At 40.5% G+C, this 19277-nt stretch overlaps 1 protein-coding gene across 4 annotated transcripts in view; it reads right to left on the reverse strand.

The window, feature by feature from the left end:
- Positions 1 to 1017: 1017 nt before the first annotated feature.
- The window catches only part of ROCK2 (Rho associated coiled-coil containing protein kinase 2), a 267460-nt gene continuing 249200 nt past the window's right edge, over positions 1018 to 19277 (reverse strand). For 2 of the 4 annotated variants that reach the window (XM_077488794.1, XM_077488797.1), the window contains 3 exons: positions 17174 to 17387; positions 8604 to 8698; positions 1018 to 5009 (listed from right to left, as the gene is read on the reverse strand). In XM_077488794.1, coding sequence (XP_077344920.1) covers positions 8617 to 8698; positions 17174 to 17387 — 296 coding nt within the window. In that variant the 3' untranslated portion in view covers positions 1018 to 5009; positions 8604 to 8616. Of the gene's footprint in view, positions 5010 to 8603; positions 8699 to 9148; positions 9201 to 17173; positions 17388 to 19277 lie in introns of those variants that run through there. The other 2 variants (XM_077488796.1, XM_077488795.1) reach the window with 2 other exon arrangements.

The raw sequence follows: 19277 nt of genomic DNA on the forward strand, positions 1-19277 counted from the left end.
ATCCCCAAAAATTCTTTTATGTAGTAACATGAGGTGAATTTGAAGGCTTGGTTGGTCGAATTTTCGAAAATCAATGGTGGCACCATTGGATCACAAAACACACAAAATCTCGAATTTTCAAAAGAAAATTCTTTCGAAATTTGACCATGTATGGCCAGCCTTACACAAATGAATACATTTCAAAATGCGGTTCCTGGTTTTCTTACAGTTTTATCGTGGAATGAATACAGGCAGTCCCCGAGTTACAGACGGGTTAGGGACTGCCGGTTTGTTCTTAAGTCGAAAATGTTCGTAAGTCGGACGTGCATACGCAGAACGGCAGAGACATAGTTTTCCGATGTTTTATTAATTCGGGGACAGTTCAGTCCATCTAGTAGTAGCACCCACCTATGTGCATTTCTGGATATCACATGGAATACAAGGGGTATAGCAGGACTTGTCTGCCTCCTGTTTACATTTTGGCATTTCATTTTTTTTTTGGGGTGGGGGGGTACCAGGTTTTGATAACAGTGACCCAAGTGAAGCCGGAAGCAGTCACAGCCGCCTTCCCAAAGTAAACATGGATCCAAAGACGGCTGAAGACCTGGCCCGGGTGAGGACAGCGCTGGATCCCTGGACAGGCAAGTGTCCTAGACTTTAAAAGTCAACAGCTACTGTATTTGTAGCTTCCAAATTATTATTTTTTTAATTCTAAGGCAAAGAACCACTTTAAAGAAAGCCAGGCAAGTAATATCTTATTTTCAAACATGGCAATTTATACATTGCTCTCAGAACAGATTATAACAAATTTAAAAAGGAGGTTTACAGATTTAAAATGTATTTTATTTTTTATTTTTACTTGTATTATTTTTTTTTTATTACACCAGCATCAGTAACCTCTGCCCTAGGTTGTTTTGCATTACAAATGCAAATATTAGCCTTTAAGAGTGACAAACAGCTACTTGAAACACTCAGATATATTCAGCTAAGCAGAACTCATTTGCAGAATCCAATTCACAATAGAAATACACAAGGCACTGAAGGCTACATGTTATATTTTATTGTCAATATGGTTAACATTTTATCATACTGCTTTCTGTATAAAACATGCACTTTGAGGGATATTTAGGTGTACAGCATGAGCCCACATAAATTATATTTATATATATATATTTTCTTTTTTTTTTTTTTATAAGACCATGTAAAAATAATTCAAATAAGCACCAACAAGGTCCTTATTTATTTCAATTTATTACCCAGCTTAACATTCTTCAAATGTTTTGTACGAAATGGATTGTATACCTTGCAGCTAGGTGCTAAAGAACAGTTCCTGAAATTATAAAATACATCTACAGTATGACTGAAGCTTGTGACAGCTTGCGGTTTATGTGCGTGTGCCAGGAACACTTAAAAATACGCTTATTAAATCAGATTCCCACATTTCCAGAGATTAAAAACAAATCTAGAAGAGAAGGCTAAACAAAGCCAAAACAAGACTGAGCACTTGGTGCGTACCCTTCACCTATGAGGTGAGGCAAGCTCGGGCAGTCATTTTGTGGCCTAATACCGGTTTGGGAGATGTTCGTCTACAGACTCACTAGCTCTGCTAACATGCTGCTAAAGTCTTTAAGGGCCAAAACACTCAACCACAGCCTTAGGGTATGAAAGTTCTGGACTTTGCTATAACAACATTGAGGGGTCTAGTTCTAAAAAATAAAATAAAATAAATAAAATGGCTGTGCAAATACCTCGGCATTCGCACAGTCATCGCAAATGATCCCTGTAGCGTCTAATATTTGTATTTCTTATTATGGCCAGTTCCATCTAGTGGCTATAATGCAGTATTTTCTTGATCGTGGTATTTCAAGAAAATTTAGCATTATGACCTCTAGATGGAGCTGACCATTATTTGAAATACACATATTAACCACTTCAGCCCTGGAAGATTTGGCTGCTGAACGACCAGGCCATTTTTTTGGGGGTTCGGCACTGCGACGCTTTAACTGACAATTGCGCGGTCGTTGTGTGACGCTGCACCCAAACAAAATCGACGTCCTTTTTTCCCACAAATAGAGCTTTCTTTTGGTGGTATTTTATCACCTCTGCGGTTTTTCTTTTTTGCGCTATAAACAAGAAAGGGCGACAATTTTGAAAAAACACAATATTTTGTACTTTTTGCTATAACAAATATTTTTGCTATAATAAATATCCCCATTTTTTTTTTTTAAAAAAGCAATTTTTTTCTTATTATGGGCCGATTTGTATTCTTCTACATATTTTTGGTAAAAAAAATTAAATAATCGCAATAAGCGTATATTGATTGGTTTGTGCAAAAGTTATCGCGTCTAAAAAATAGGGGAGATATTTATAGCATTTTTGTTATTTTTTTTTATTTACTAGCAATGGTGACCTGCATTTTTTTTTTTATCGGGACTGCGACATTATGGCGGACACATAGGACAATTTTGACACATTTGTGGGACCACTGGCATTTATACAGCAATCAGTGCTATAAAAATGCATTGATTACTGTAAAAATGTCACTGGCAGGGAAGGGGTTAACACTAGGGGGCGATCAAGGGGTTAACTGTGTTCCCTGCTATGCGTTTCTAACTGAAGGGGGAGGGGACCGACTAGTGGAAATGACAGATCGTGGTTCCTCGCTATTAGGAACACACGATCTGTCTCTCCTCGCAGAACAGGGATTTACACACACACACTTCCGTGTTCTGCCTCTCGTGCTCGCGATTGCTTGTGGCCGGTGGTCATCGCGACCGTCGGCCACGAGCATCGACACCCCCGCAGAGCAGCGGGCACGTGCCTCCGGCAGCGCACGCCTGCTATCCCGATCTCACGAGCCAACTTATAGCTGGCTCGCGGGATCGTGCCGACCTGCCGTATCGTGCACCCCCCCCCCCCCCCGCCTGGAGAAAACAATGGCTCCAAGGGAGGCAGGAATTTAATCAAAAATAAAAATCGCTCCATCTATGGTCGGCTTTAGAAGTATTACAGGGATTATTTGCAGTAGTGCAGTAGTTAAGGGCCCATTCGCACTGTTCTGTGTTCTTTGGGGAGCTCAAGTACGTTGTGTACGCACACCCAAGCTTACACATGCGCCAACTGACCCTCAGTGCCCCACAATAGGGAAACATTTTTGTAGAAAAATTTAAGGTCTGGGTTTTTTTGTGGAATGCATGTTGAGGGCCCACAAAAAGTGGCCATTCACCATAAAAAAAGCACATTAAAGAGCAGAGACCAGTGTTAATGGACCCATAGATGTTTTTATAAATATGGCCATATCTATATTTAAATAGCAATGCATTGAGGCTGGGTTCACACCGCAGTATAAAGCGGCTTACAGCAGGGGTCTGGTGCATCCCTATTCACCATTCAGGTCTGATTTCAGTCCGAATTTTTTGCTGAATTCGGACCTGGAACAGACCAGAAGACACACAGGGCTCCTGTTCAATTTGCTCCGGAGACGTGTGAACCGGCTCCACTGAGAGCTGGTCACAATCTCCTGAAATGCGAATTGGACGCAGTGAAATCCGCATCCAATTTATCATAGTGTGAACCCAGCCGAAAGTGAACCTATCATGATATAGCAACTGTTGCTAGTTCCCTCACTTTAAACCTTCATTTAATCACTGTCTGGGTTTTGAGGACATAAGATGTAAAAACTGTCTATGTTACTACAGATAGCATAATTGTTTATGTATAAGGCTCAGAGATAAAACTTTATCATTTGTCCACAGCAACCAGGTCCTCCCTTTCACTGTCCCATACAACAATGTAAACATGAAAGGGAGACACTGATTATTCTCTATGGGCAAAAATAATGCTTTGACAGGCCCAATATGGCTGCCATCACACTATGGGGGGCACAGGGAATTGAAAGGTAAAAAAAAAAGTTATTTTCAGTGAATAATACTGAGGATTGAAACGCAATGTGTAATTTAAAGGTGGAAGGGTATAGTATAATATTAGCATCAAACAGTTTCCATACATTCAGAAATAGGCTGGCAATGATATACTTTGTGTGAGTGTAAAAAACAAAACAGGAAAAAAAACAAAAACAAAAAACATAAAGACAAAATCTACAGTATCCCCAGCAACTACATCAGCTGATTTTGTAGCCAGCGGGCCATAGTTTATTGATGGCATAGTCAAATCAATTTTGACATCTTTAAATTAAGGCATCCAGATTTTTTTTTTTAATTTGGAACATATAAATTGCAGTTACAAAGGCTTCAAGACTGAATCTGCTCAGCGCTTGCATGCAGTTTATTTTTCATTGAATCCCTCGAAATGGGGACAAAGGGTAAAAACATTATGGCTTTGTACATGTGCATAGATGCAACTGCAGGTATTGGTTGAGGAGTACAAAAATAAACAGTGGCGTGCTCACATAGCCGTTTCTGCAGTACAGTACAATATAAATATATACACGGTATAAAGGTCTTTTATTATGGAGCTCACTGATTGGCTGCATCTGAGCTACACACAGCATTGTATAGAGGCCCGTCAGTTAAGAAAATGGCCTCTGTTTGTAGTCCGGATGTAGTGTGAAATTCTGAGGAAGAACCTTTCTGGATCTGGCAAACAGCTCGGTCGGTCGTCCTCGGGCGATTGTAGATGGTTCAGTGCTGAAAAAACTTTTCATAAGTTGTCACATTTTTCGCTTGGAGGAATCGGAGGGGGCGTTACCTGAGAGCTCTGATGCTGAGCCAAGGGCAACAATCCAGGGTCTGTTTGCATTTTTTCCCAGTTACCTCTGACCACCCTGAGCAAAGCCACTCAACAGGCAAATATACTAGTTATGTTTTTTTTTCCTCTCTTTCTTTATATATTGCAGCAACAATTTTGTAAACCTCTGATATATATAGCACAGTCTTTCAGGAAAAATATATATATTTAAATTTTTTTTTTGACATTACAGGACATTGTGTTTTGTATTCAGTCTTTTTTTTCTTTTCGCTGGAAGAAATCATCATTTTCAAATGGGTACTGCATTCACAGAAGGCAGTTAGCTGGAATGAAAAGAGAGAAAACGTAATTAGATTAGGCCTAGCAAATGCATTGCGAGTCATATCACTGCGGCATAAAGGCAGGAACCAACCAATGTCTGCACATACCTGCTACAGCACCCAACGGAGGGATATCAACGTTTTAGAGGTTTAAGTATGCACTAACTGCTGTCTTTTTTGTGGTAGGACAGCTACCCTTATATAATTAAGTATACACTCATAGGACCACACCATCCAACCACAATATACACCTATAGCAACTGTTTAACCTGCTAAAAGATTCGTAAAATATGTGACCTAGCCACCGAAGGATTAGGCCTCATGTACACTGCTGCTGGTAAACGGACGTTCAGAGGCAGTTGGATGCTTTTTTCAGCTGCCCCTGAACACATCCAATCTTATGTTATGTACACAGGTTTGTTTAATGTCGTTTTTATGCAGTTGCGTTTAGAGGCTTTTCTTTGAAGGCAAAAAAAATTAGTTCAGACGCTGAAGTTTCCAACGTTTCAGACGCCAAACGTGTCTAAACGCAGTAGCGACGTTTTCGTTTAGAAGCGTTTTAAAAGGTGCTCTATTTTTTTTTTTTTTACATTATTCATCATATGCTATAATTTTTAAGTTTTGTAAACACTAAAAAATTTTTTTTTAAAAACTTGTAATTGCTTGCAATGCTTCATAGACCATTTATATACCCCTAGTGTGCCCATGATCCGATCCAATACACCACTAGCATTGCTGTTAGCCAAAGGAGAATTGGAATTTGACCTATATGTTGTTAGATTTGAACCAGATGACCCCATCATTGAGCTTGACTCCCGAATTAATCAAACATAGCTGCAAGAAATTTAATACCTGGCTTTTTAATTTCCTCACATATGCTTATTATGGGATTCATAGTAAAAGCACCGGAATTGAGGTGGATACAAGTACACTGCTGCTCTCTCATCTGTTGCTACTCACTCTGGTCTCACAGAATGGCTGAAATAGTTAAATAATACAGTTTTGTGTGCTTTGGGAGGATCTTATGATGTTATCTTAAACGCGAGTAAATGCGGTTAAACAGGCGTTTTTAAATGTCGTTTTCAAGCTGTCAAAAAAATAGTTCAGAAGAGGTTGCCTCAGCGTCCTGTGTACATTAGGCCTTAGAGCACAATTTGATTTCTGTAGCACCCATTCCACTGACCTGCCTTCTCCCTGCCTAAAAGGCCAAGTTCAACTTTGAGGAAAAAAAACAATAAATGCACATATTTTTGCATTTATTCTTCTTTCCCCCAGGAGCCCGCAAAGCCTTGCACCCATGAACAGTGGATTGTGGGTGCAATGTACAGTTTTCTTGCCTGTACCTCTGTGTTAGAAAGCTGAGGGAAATGTAAATTAACTACAAGCCATCTGCCATGGTGGCAAACAAAACTAGTGGTTTCTACATTCACAGATCCCTGTGAATGAATGAGGCAGCTGTGTGAGCTGCCGTGCTGGTTTTAAAAGATGATAGCAAGTGCAGGGGACAGGAACCCCTGTCCGCTGTTGCAGGAGGCAGATCAGGGGTGTACTGGGGGGCGCAAGAGCTGGAGCATGTTACATCCTACGTTTTGGACAGAGTGGGGAAGAATTAGAACACCTGTAAGATTTTACTGCCATCTCTGGCCCCCAAAAGGGACATTCACCCTCTCTTTTTGACCTATTTACTGTTGCCATCGAAAGTCAAAGTAAAAGAAAATCCCACATTTTGGGTTGACACCAAAACAGTAATAGAGAGGAAATCTTCCAATGGAGAAACTAGTTCTGGTACCACCCTGGGATTCGCTCACTTTTGGCTATGGAACAGAAAGTGAAGGTAGGACAAAGATGGCAAAATACCTGACAGATGTATCCAGAATGAAAAAAAAAATGCCTTTAGTGACATTTTAACTAGTGGAAAACACCCACTGAGAAGACATGACATGTTGGCATGTTGACTCCGTGCCAGTGCCACAACCACCCCCCCCAGGCTCAAATAAGGATTATTATCATGAATTGATCCCCTGCTGAGTTTGATCAGAACAGACATGGTTGTCATACAACACAACATCCATGACCATTCTAATCTTGTTTTCCCTATGAGCACTGGATGTAAGTGTCCGCCTTTATCTGCACACATTCAATCAGGTACGCAAATGCAGACCTGGACCCAAATATGTTGTGTTTGATCCTGAACAGATGCACATCTGCTTACATCCGGCTGCCCATAGGGAAATGTTTCAGTCCTTTGATCTGTCTAATCACAGGTCAAAAAAATGGATTGACAGAATATTGTGTGAAAGAGCCCAAATGAGGCATGGTTCCAATCTGAGGCAAAGGCCATGAAACCACGAGAGAAGGAATCTATTTCTGGCTTAAAAAAGCTATTTCAAAGGTACATTAAAACAAAGTAATGAGCAACACAGCAACATAAAAAAACAAAAAACAAAAAATAAATAAAAACACAACAATGCAGAAAAAAGACCCACAGCAAAATGTATCACACACATGCTATAGTTACAGAAACAAATATGGGAAATCAATTTTATGAGGTCAAGTTTGAATTGAGATTCTGCTGCTGGTGGAAACTTAGCAGCAAAATGATTGCTAAGAGGGATCACTTAGTTGATCCAACAGTATCACTCCCTGTTGCTCCATCACTGCTTATGAGCATGATTGTGCAGGATGCCACCCATCGAGGGAATGACACATTAGAAGCCCTCTTTTGTGGAGAAGTTGTTTGGATATGTCAGTAATTACTGCACTCATACTTTAATTTTAAACTAGATTTGCATGGCAGCTACACTGGGGTCATGTGGGTATTCTTCATCGAGATCTTCAACACTACAGATAGCAAGTAAGGAATCAAAAACCATATATATATATGGTTTTTGACTCCTTACTTGCTATCTGTAGTGTTGAAGATCTCAATGAACAATACTCACATGACTATATATATATATATATTTTAACCATCGACAAAATACATAATTTAACAATGACAGCATCAATCAGTTCACCTAAAAAAAAAAAAGAATCACTCCAAGGGTATGTAGAAATCACTCCATAGTAGGTGATCAAATCTGGAAATTCTGAGGAAAAATCCCTCCACTGGGGTCCTTGAGGCAACTAAAAGGGCTAGTAGGAGATTCAGTTTTAGGTGAACTTCGTCTCTAAAATATATCTGGTCCTACACAAAATGGAGTTTGCCGTATCAGGCACAAGAATGAAGTGTGTGAGCCTGGGCTTTCTGCTTAGTAACTAGTTTGTGAGCCCAACATTTCTAATTGCTTGGAATGTAACTGCTTCATAAAAAAAAAAAAAAAAAAATTATTTGCAAAACCAGCAATACAAATCCCACTGCCTCTCCATCAAGGAGGCATTAAGCACAAAATGTCATGGCTCAGTTTCTACACACTTGATCAGCTCCTACTGCCATCAATGTTGGTTCTCCATTTTGTGTAGGTTGTAGGCGCACTTTAACCGCCTTGACTGCATTTCTTTCAGAGGACAGCCCTGCAATTAGGATGCACACTTCAAACGCAGGCATGGAAAAATAGGTTGCACCAAACTTTCAGATCAATCTGCAAGGCCAATTACCCAGTTTACTGCTTCAGAAATCAAAAACATCATCCCCATCATCCTCTACGTCATCCAGGGACCAGTCCCAGTCCTTAAAAGCCAGGTCAAGTAGTCTGAAACAGGAGTGTTGAGGTTTAGGAGTAGGCGAGCAAACCCCCAGGTGTCCTCCTGTCATGTGACCGGTTCCCGATACAGATTACAGAGCACTGGGATAATGTTATCGACTCTCTGACCGACTTACATGTTCGAAGATTTCAGAACTGAAGTGTCTATATACTATGATACCATAAAGCAGGTGAAGCTACATAAAAGAAAAAGTCAGTTTTCCCTGCTCTGTTCAATTTTTTTTTTTGGTAAATCGGTTATATTAATGTAGCTGGTTTTCCTGGAAATAAAGAAGGTGAATTTCCACGTTCGTAAAGGTTTCATTGAGAACATGTATGATATTAGTGCGAGTAGGTTAATGTGCAAGTTGGTATGCATGGCAAGCCTGGCACTGGCCATAAAGAGATGCATGCTGGAAAAAAAGCTGTAAAGCATTTGGCAAAGTTTACTTACTGTTTCATAACATTTAATATAAATCAATGGAGAACGATTCGGAGGGCAGGAGCAGAACTAGAAACAGAATTAGTAACAAGAGGAAGAAAAGATGATGCCAGGGCAGATGAACACACATTTTGGTGAAAGTGCATATTGACTATTAAAGATATTCTGTGAATGATTTAATGTACAAGGCCAATGCATATACCATGCCAAGTGAGGGGAGATAGGGCAATGCAATGAGTATGTTATATATAGTATGCATGTATTAAATAAATATATATATACACACACACATATATATATACATATATACATATACACACACACACACACACACACACATATACACACACACACACACACACACAGTGGCGGCTGGTGCGCAAACAAACTGAAAAATACTGAACCCCCCCATATCAATTTCACCATGCCCATCAAATTGCAGCCACTTGTGCATGTCAAATGCAGCCACTTTTGACCATCATATGCAGCCATTTGTGACCAGTACCACTAGTGTGGCGGCGCTCTGCTCCACTCCTGGAGTGAGGGACTCTCCTCCTTGGTGGGAAGCGGCGGCTGCGGCTCCTGTGTCCGCTCGGCTCGTCCTCAGGCTTCCTCCGCCGTGTCTCCTCTTCCAGCAAAGCGCTAGGCATCCAATTGGATCCCCCAATGCTTTGGTCAATCGGGAGACAGGTCTCGCTTACCTGCCTGATTGGCAGGGAGGAACGTTAATGAGAAAATAGCAAAAATGAATTTGCTATGCCCCACAACAGGGTGGTATGGGGACGCTGTGCTCTGTGCCATGAGCCCGCCCTATTTTGAAGCCTATTAGAGCCTCTGGCTCTAATCACGTGGTTCAAAATACACACCCCCTGCATATCCCAGCCATAGTATTTCATGTGTTCAGCATCCAGAAAGGGGCCAGGCACATGAATAGGGAGGGCGGCAGAGGTGTCGGGGGGGGGTGAGGCGCCACTGCACACACATTATATATATATATATATATATACACATACACATACACATACACACACACACACACACACACAAATACACACACATACATACAGTGGATATAAAATGTCTAAAATGAGACCAAGTTAAATAATATCAGAACTTTTTCCACCTGTAATGTGACCTGGGGGTGGGGGCCCCTGGGCTTAATTCCCTTTCGGGCCCTACCTTCTATACATTATCGGATTTATCGGCATACACGCCGGCATATAACATGCACCCGAAGTTTAGGAGGGGATTTTAAGGAAAAAATGTTTAAGAGGGAAGTTTAAGGAAAAAATATTAAATGCCCGTCAATGCACCCTTATCAGTGTCCCTCTGTAGCCTTGCCCATCCATCTGCAGCCTTGTCCAGTGTGATTTGCAGCCTCGTCAGTGTAGCCTTGTCATTTGCAGCTTTGCCCCAGTGTCATTTGCAGCCTTGTCATTGTAGTCTTGAAGTTTAAAAATGGTGCCCCCGAGATACAGAGTCCTGTGTATCTCAGCGGCTGTCGGGTCCTCTCGGGTCCTGTCACAGTCCGGACGGAGCAGAGAGTAGCTGAGTGTACTCAGCTTGGCTCACAGTCATGCCCAGTCCCTGTGTTATGTCCATCATAGGGCGGGACTGGGCATGACTGTGAGCGGAGCGTAGTGGAGCCCAGCCGAGTATACTCAGCTATGTATCTTGGCGGGGGCCCCCTATTTGGCGGGGCCCATGGGCTTGAGCCAAGTCAAGCCCAATGGTAAGTCCTGCCCTGAATGTGACCTATAAACTGTACAACTCAGTTGAACAAACGGAAATTGTTTAGGTGGAAGAAAGTAAAAAAAAAAAAAAAAAAAAAAAATATGGTTGCAAACGTGTACACACCCTTACACTAATACTTTGTTGAAGCACCTTTCTGATTTATTACAGCACTCAGTCTTTTTGGGTATGAGTCTCAGCATGGCACATCTTGACTTGGCAATATTTGCCCACTCTTCTTTGCAAAAACACTCCAAATTTGTCAGATTGTCAGGGCATCTCCTGTGCACAGCCCTCTTCAGATCACCCCACAGATTTTCAATGGGATTAATGTCTGGGCTCTGGCTGGGTCATTCCAAAACTTTAATCTTCTTCTGGTGAAGCCATTCCTTTGTTGATTTGGATGTATGCTTTGGGTTGTTGCCATGCTTAAGTTCCTCTTCATGTTCAGCTTTCTAGCAGAAACCTGAAGGTTTTGTGCCAACATTGACTGGTATTTGGAACTGTTCTTTTTTTCCCTCTACCTCGACTAAGGGGTTCCAGCTGAAGAAAAACAACTGAGGAGTATGATGCTGCCACCGCCATGCTTCACGGTGGGTATGGTGTTCTTTTGGTGATGTGCAGTTTTGTTTTTGCACCAAACATATCTTTTGGAATTATGGCCAAAAAGTTCAACCTTGGTTTCATCAGAACATAGCACATTTTCCCACATGCTTTTGGGAGACTTCAGATGTGTTTTTGCAAAATGTAGCTAGGCTTGGATGTTTTTCTTTGTAAAAAAAGGCGTCTGTCTTGCCACTCTACCCCATAGCCCAGACATATGAAGAATACAGAAGATTGTTGTCACAAGTACCACACAGCCAGTACTTGCCAGATATTCCTGCAGCTCCTTTAATGTTGCTGTAGGCCTCTTGGCAGCCTCCCAGATTAGTTTTATTCTCGTCTTTTCATCAATTGTGGCGGGAAGTCCAGTTCTGGGTAATGTCACAGTTGTGCCATATTTTCTCCACTTGATGATGACTGTCTTCACTGCGTTCCATGGTATATTGAATGTCTTGGAAATTCTATTGTACACTTCTCCTGACTGATACCTTTTGACAATGAGATCCCTCTGATGCTTTGGGACTTTAAATGATGACAGGTGTATACTGACTCCTATTTAAAATGAGTTTGAATGTGACTGCTTAGTTCTGAACACAGCTACATGCCCAGTTATAAGAGGGTGTGCACACTTATGCTACCACATTTTTTTTACTCCCCCCCCCCCTCCCCCCCCAAAAAAATCACTTTGTTGAGTTAGAGTTTATATGTCACATTTAAGATGAAAAAAGTTCTGAAATGATTTGTGGCTCATTTTTTTACATCACAGAAACCTGACATTTTAACAGGGGTGTGTAGACATTTTATATCCACTGTATATACACATATATAAAGATTTAAAGCGGACTTCTGTAATTGTTTCAACTTTCCATCTATTAAATCTTCTGCCCTTGTTGTTTCAACTTTGGATAGTAAAACAATTTTTTATCCGCCGTAAATACCTTATATAGCCCACTTCCTCTTTCTTGTCTGGTCATTAGCCTAGGCTTATGACATCATGCACATCTCTCTTGTGAAAGTTTGCCAGGAAGGGGGGCATGAGTCATAAGAGGGCCAGTGAGAGCTGCAGAGCTGGAGATGTGCCTCTGTGTAAATCCAGGAAGTAAACAGGCAGCAGCTTCAGCTGCCCAGTTAAAATGGATTCAGCCAGACTTAGTGGAGGGAGATCTCTGCAGCATATTTGGCAAATAAAGAATCAAAGTATATATAAAATAATATGCAAAGTGGTTGGAGGGAAGCTTCAGAATGACAAAGATGTTTTTATTACAAATTATGTGAGCAGATTGCAGTTGCACTTTAGGTAAAATAGTGGCTGCTTCTTAAGGGTAATGCATCCATAGCCATGGACTGCACGCTCTCATGGTGCATATGTATGTGAATATATGTCACACATACACACACTCATTACACACAAGCAAGGATAAAGGGTCAGCTGTCACTGCACACAGAACATGCAGGTGGCTTTTTTGTTCCATTACTGGGTGCAAAAGTATATATTAGTACAGGTAACCATGTGACCATATATATATTTTTTTAACTGCAATTATATTTGCATGTAGCCTGTCCTATTTTCAGATATGTGCCTGAACTTTGTGTGCTGTCTAAGCCTGTTGGCTTCATTTGAAAGATTTAAAGGGGTTGTAAAGGCAGACATTTTTTTTTTATCTTAACGCATTCTATGCATTAAGGTAAAAAACCTTCTGTGTGCAGCAGCCGCCCTCCAGCACCCCCTATTATTACCTGCGCCCCATCTCTTTCCAGTTACGTCCACGAGTTCCTTGGCCATCTGAGACAGTTCTCCTGATTGGTTGAGACACAGCAGTGTCAAGTTAGTCAGCCAATCAGGAGAGAGAGGGGGTGGGGTCGGGGCTCAGTGTCTGAATTGACACAGGGAGCTGTGACTCGAATTGGGGGCCCTCGACAGGAGGGAGGGGCCAGGAGCACAGAAGAGGGACACAAGAAAAAGAGGATCTGGGCTACTCTTTGCAAGTCCACTGCAACAGAGCAGGTAAGTATAACATGTCTGTTATCTTTAGAGGAGAAAAACGAGACTTGACAATCACTTTAAGTGTGTAACACAGCCCATACATTGATGTTTTTTTTTGTTTTTTTTTCATTGACCAGTGGGTTGAATGAAAAAACAAAAAAAAAAACAACCCAATTTCTCCATCCACACACTGGATGTGGAGACTTTCCCGCCATCAGGATACACTGATCAGAGCTGCATACCCATACATGGATCAATTTGGCCAGTCCCCACTGAATAGGCTGAATTTCAATTTATGTATGGCCGGTTATGGTGACAGTTTGTATGGCGACATCCATGCATACTGTGCTCCCCCACTGCTCTGTTTTTCTGTGGAAACCCCCTGAATTACCCAATATATCTAAGGGGAGGATATTAACCTCTCCCTTTCCTTCTGTAAACTAGTGTTTGGGGATGAAAGGCAAATTGAGTGTCATATATGTAAAAGCATATGTGGATTTTGCACTATATTAAACACTTAAGGTACCCACATCCCAACAAATGCAATATTAAGCATAGTACCTTTATAATAGGGTTCCAAATCATAAAAATAGGGTGTGTCATACATTTACATTACAGACGCAATATGCAAAAATGATATCTCCCCTACAGCTCCACCCCACATGTTTAATTTTTATAATTCATAAACCATCTTGGGGCCACACCAATCTCTTTTGGTGGTTAAGATATCATTAGTTTACAGTAAACATATTAGTGTTCTAAATAGGTGGTGGCAGAGCTTGAGTTTACTCTAAGAACATCCACTTCCTTAGGAGATATAAGAGGGTATTGGTATAAATACACATTCTCAAATTAAGGTTAAAACAGGAGTCACATCTTTCTGCAGGGACTCCACTATCCCTCTCTGGAGTCACAAAGGTACACAGTTAGGTGCCATCTAAAATATTAGTCTAGGGGTGTAGTACCATCTAGGGTCACTAGATGTCACTGGGCGACTGTGTGTTTCACTTTATTAATATGAGCACAATGCACTAAAGCAGGGATATGCAATTAGCGGACCTCCAGCTGTTGCAAAACTACAAGTCCCATCATGTCTCTGCCTTTGGGTGTCATGATTGTGGCTGTCAGAGTCTTGCTATGCCTTATGGGACTTGTAGTTCTGCAACAGCTGGAGGTCCACTAATTGCATATCCCTGCACTAAAGAATCATGGATGGCCTTCACTACCTTACATACAATGCACACAGGTTGTAAACCAATGAGGTGCTCAATCACTGTCAGGATCCATATCAAAGACAGGCTCCTTTAGTTTTCACTACATCCAGTTAGTGTAAACTGCTGTCCTCATAAAAGCAGGCTGCTTAATCTCTCCTCCTCCGATTTAGGAACACTTTTACAATTTTGATGTTTACAGTAAACTAATGATATCATAACCACAGTGGGGGAACAATGTGACCCCAAGGGATTATGAATAATAGCAATTTATTTTGAGGGGGAAGAGGGGAGCAAGAGAGTTGGGACTTTATATGAAGCACAGGATAGCGATTGAATAATTGAGGTTGAACGAGGGAATTTTTATTCACATCGATTTAAAATGGTTCAGGGGAATGGGGTAAAAACCAGAACAGCCCCAAAATATATACTTACTAGTGGAGATCCGTCAGTTAATGGTGTGATAACGGGGTGCCGAGGCATCAAATACCACCTCGGCACCCCGTTATCACACCATTAACTGACGGATCTCCACTAGTAAGTATATATTTTGGGGCTGTTCTGGTTTTTACCCCATTCCCCTGAACCATTTTAAATTTTGACTATGTCCTCATTATCATTTTTACTTTAGACTACCACGTGCATGCTCCTGATGAGTGGCATGTCAGCCACGAAACGCATAGAGCTATTTAATGCCGTGTTTCCATCTACATACATCCAGATTTTCAAGTTATGACACTACTATTACCCCTAACAGGCTCAGTGAGGCCTTAGGTCCTGCAAATTTTATCTTGTAATTATTAATTTATCTAACCCTGCCTTGGTGGAACTACGGAATTTTATTAGAGTTTTACTCATGACAATTGTTTATGATTGTATTTACTGCTTTGTTACCTTGTATAATTTTTGACTATTTGACACTAGTTGTCATATTCTGAGACAATTGTACTATTATGGATATTTTTGTCGCTGTATTTACCATTTATTCTGATATGAACAGTATATGTATATTTACAAGCCATCGATGTGAATAAAAATTCCCTCGTTCAACCTCAATTATTCAATCGCTATCCTGTGCTTCATATAAAGTCCCAACTCTCTTGCTCCCCTCTTCTCGATATAAGGGATGGAAATGCATGACCTTACCAGGTCATGATTTCATTCAAAGTCCCATAGGGATGGACATACGTGACCTTACCAGGTCTAGGTCTCCTAAAAGTCCCTAAATGTATCCTTTGTTCTTATTTTGAGGGGGGTCATCTGTAAGGGAGGTATCTTTTTTTGCATGTTACAACTCTATTTGTATGATGCACTCAAAAGCAGACATTTATTATACTCCAGCTTTCCAATTCTTCGATGTGATGACTGCATTAGTTAACTATAATAATAATAATTTGCAATATAATAAATGGCTGCTCTTTGTTTCGTTTTTTTTTTCTATTTCTTCTATTTTCATCTTGTGATCCAGCCAGTAAGTCTGTTTTCCAAAAAAAAAAACAAGCTGTCCAGTAAATATAGCAGTTTATAGGGATGGCACAATCCATTTACCACTAACAGGGGTGCTTACAACAATCAGATTTTATTTATTCATGAAAAACCTCCATTGCAAAAAACAAAACAAAAAAAAACTTGCTTTAACTGATCAAAGTGTAAGCTGGAGTTTGGCTTCAATTTGTTAATGTATCTAAATCTGCTAGCATCTCTAACACCCCCCTCCCTTTCCGACTGACAATGCTGCTGTCCAAAGGTGCCCCCTGTGCTCCTTCATCCAGAGTGGGGGGCACTCTAATACAGAAGGTGTTACTGGCCAGATCACCAGGTGAAAACATACGGGGGAAAAAAAAAAGCCTAAAAAGAGAAAACGAATGCAGCCACCACATCTAAAGATCGGTAATCTGCATTATATTACATTTTTAGTTTTGGGTTTAATACCACTTTCAAGGAACCATATAATAAGTATGATTTTTTTATTATTTTGTTCCTGATACCAAAAATATCCAGTTTTTAACAAAGTAATCAATTTGTGAGAATTCCTTGACTGAAGTCCAAAGGGAAACCGGCAGCGTGTCAGTCGTCTCCTAGGTCCCTCATAGTGTTCAGTGCCTCTGCCTGCCCGCCAATTATTACAGTACTCAGTAGATGTCAGAGGGAGAAACCTCTAAACAGTGGAGAAACCAGAAGACTGACGCTGAGGATTTCCCGCAGTGTTCTGGTGGCACTCAGGCAGCAAGGTAAGCATATACTCACTTCTTTTACAGGCATGGCTAAATAGATTGTTTTTTTACACTTGTGAATTGAAGATGTTAAATATGTTTTTTTCTAACTGTCACCTGTGTAGTGGATGAAGATTGAGCAAAGCAAGAAACAAAGAAGTAACCCATAGCTTTCATTATAACAGGGAGGAAATTCCAGCAGGGAAAGAAGCACTGAGCACTATTAGCTCAATGATGCACTAACCATTCTCAACATTCCCTCCCTCCTAATCCAGTGTAACTAGGATAAATTGGACTTACCTGGGTTTGTTTGGAGGAAGTTGTCGACTAGGCCGCCTGATTGACGGGTTTGCCTGTACCTTTATGGAAGTTCTTGGAGAGGAGCGGGCAAAAGGGTCGGGTGCTGGTGGCTTCTTAGGGATTTTCTTCACCAACCGACTCACCCACTTCTGCTGCTCTTCTGTGGAGTTTGCTAGTAACAGTAGATTCTTCGCCGTGGAAATATCATAGTTTACTACAAGGAAAGATTACAGACAAAAGATTATTGGGGAATTTTAGCAGTTTTTTTTTTCTTTTTTCATAAAACATGAAATAGATCAACTTCATAGCATTCTACCAATGTGTGTTAAAAACGATTTTCTATTCAGAGAGATCCAGTCCCCTTACGGCATCTTTTATGACAAAACGCATTGGACGGAGCTAGCGGTGCTATCATTACACCTCAGAGTGTGGCAGGGCTTACATGCGGTTTCTACAATTCCTTTTTTGTGAGTATAATTTTAAAATAAACCACACAGTTTTTACAATACTGCACTATTGTGGCCCCTTTTGTTTTTCCATTCATTTCATAAATAATTTTTCCATTGATTAGTCATCATTTGGAAGAAATGTTTATTTCAGAGATGTGAGTTGAAGCTTGCTGGCTGATGTTACTGAGATCTTCTTGGGCATACAGGCACTTATGACCTCTTATAATTTGGAGGTCTTTCTTTCTGGTAAGGAGTGTGTACACCTGACGGTGTGGGATTGAAGCAGTCAGCACTTTTATCACTGGATTGATGGGTTTACAGCACTTGTTCACTTTATGGACATTTATTTAATTGTGTGTGTGTCACCTTTTAAACAGCCTTGTGTGTTCTAAGCAGACTTATGATTATATTGTTGTATTTAAAGGGATGGCACAATTCATGGATTTGGATGTATTTCCATGCATTGCCTTCAATTATATATATGCGCGCGCGTGCGTGTTTGTGTGTGTGTGTGTGTGGCCATACAATGGCTTGAAATTTTCCACATTTAGTCATGTTACAACCAAAAATGTACATGTATTTTATTGGGATTTTATGTGATAGACCAAGTGGCACATAATTGTGAAGTGGAAGAAAAATGATAAATGGCTTTCAACATTTTTTACAACAAAATATCTGAAAAGTGTGGCGTGCATTTGTATTGAACCCCCTTTAAACTGATCTCAGTAGTATAAATACAGCTGTTCTGTGTAGCCCTCAGTGGTTTATTAGAGAACCTTAGTGAACAAACAGCATCATGAAAACACCAGACAGGTCAGGAATAAAGTTGTGGAGAAGATTAACCACTTGCTACCCAGGCCAATTCTGACGTTTCTCTCCTACATGTAAAAATCCTTTTTTTGTGCTAGAAAATGACACAGAACCCCCAAACATTATGTATATTTTTTTTTTTAGAGAATAAGATAGCGGTGGTTGCTTTTTTTTTTTATCTCGCACGGTATTAGTGCAGTTATTTTTCAAAGGTGTTTTTTTGGGAAAAAAAAGTTTCATGCATTTAAAAAAAAAAACAGTAAAGTTAGCCCTATTTTTTTGTATAATGTTAAAGATGATGCTACACTGAGTAAATACATACCTAACATGTCACGTTTCAAAATTGCACTTGCTTGTGGAATGGCGCCAAACTTCGGCACTTAAAAATCCCCATATGCAATTATGTGGGCGTGACTTACGTATGCGTTCTCTTCTGTGAGCAAGCATGTGGGGACAGGGACGCTTTCCTTTTTTTTTTATTGTCAATTTTACTTTTATTTTTCTATTTTGACACTTTCGTTTTGCTTCTCTTTTTTTTATCACTTTTATTCCTATTACAAGGAATGTAAACATCTCTTGTAATAGGAATAGTGCTTGACAGGGCCTCTTTACAGTGATATCTGGGGTCAGCAAGTCCCCAGATCTCACCTCTAGGCTGGGAAGCCTGAAATAAACAAAACAACAAAAAAAAAAAAACAACAACAAAAAAACAATCTTAGCTTTCCAGCCGAGGTAGCGGCATTTTTTCAAATGCAGAGGCCGAGCGTGACATCATAACATCGCGTCTGGCCTCCGAACAATCAGAGACTAGAGACTCCAGGGCATCTGGCCCACCAGAAATCTCT

Source organism: Lithobates pipiens, unplaced genomic scaffold (assembly GCF_037356315.1).
Source record: "Lithobates pipiens isolate NorthernLeopardFrog02 unplaced genomic scaffold, aLitPip1_a1.2 Scaffold_18, whole genome shotgun sequence".
Taxonomy (NCBI): Eukaryota; Metazoa; Chordata; class Amphibia; order Anura; family Ranidae; genus Lithobates; species Lithobates pipiens.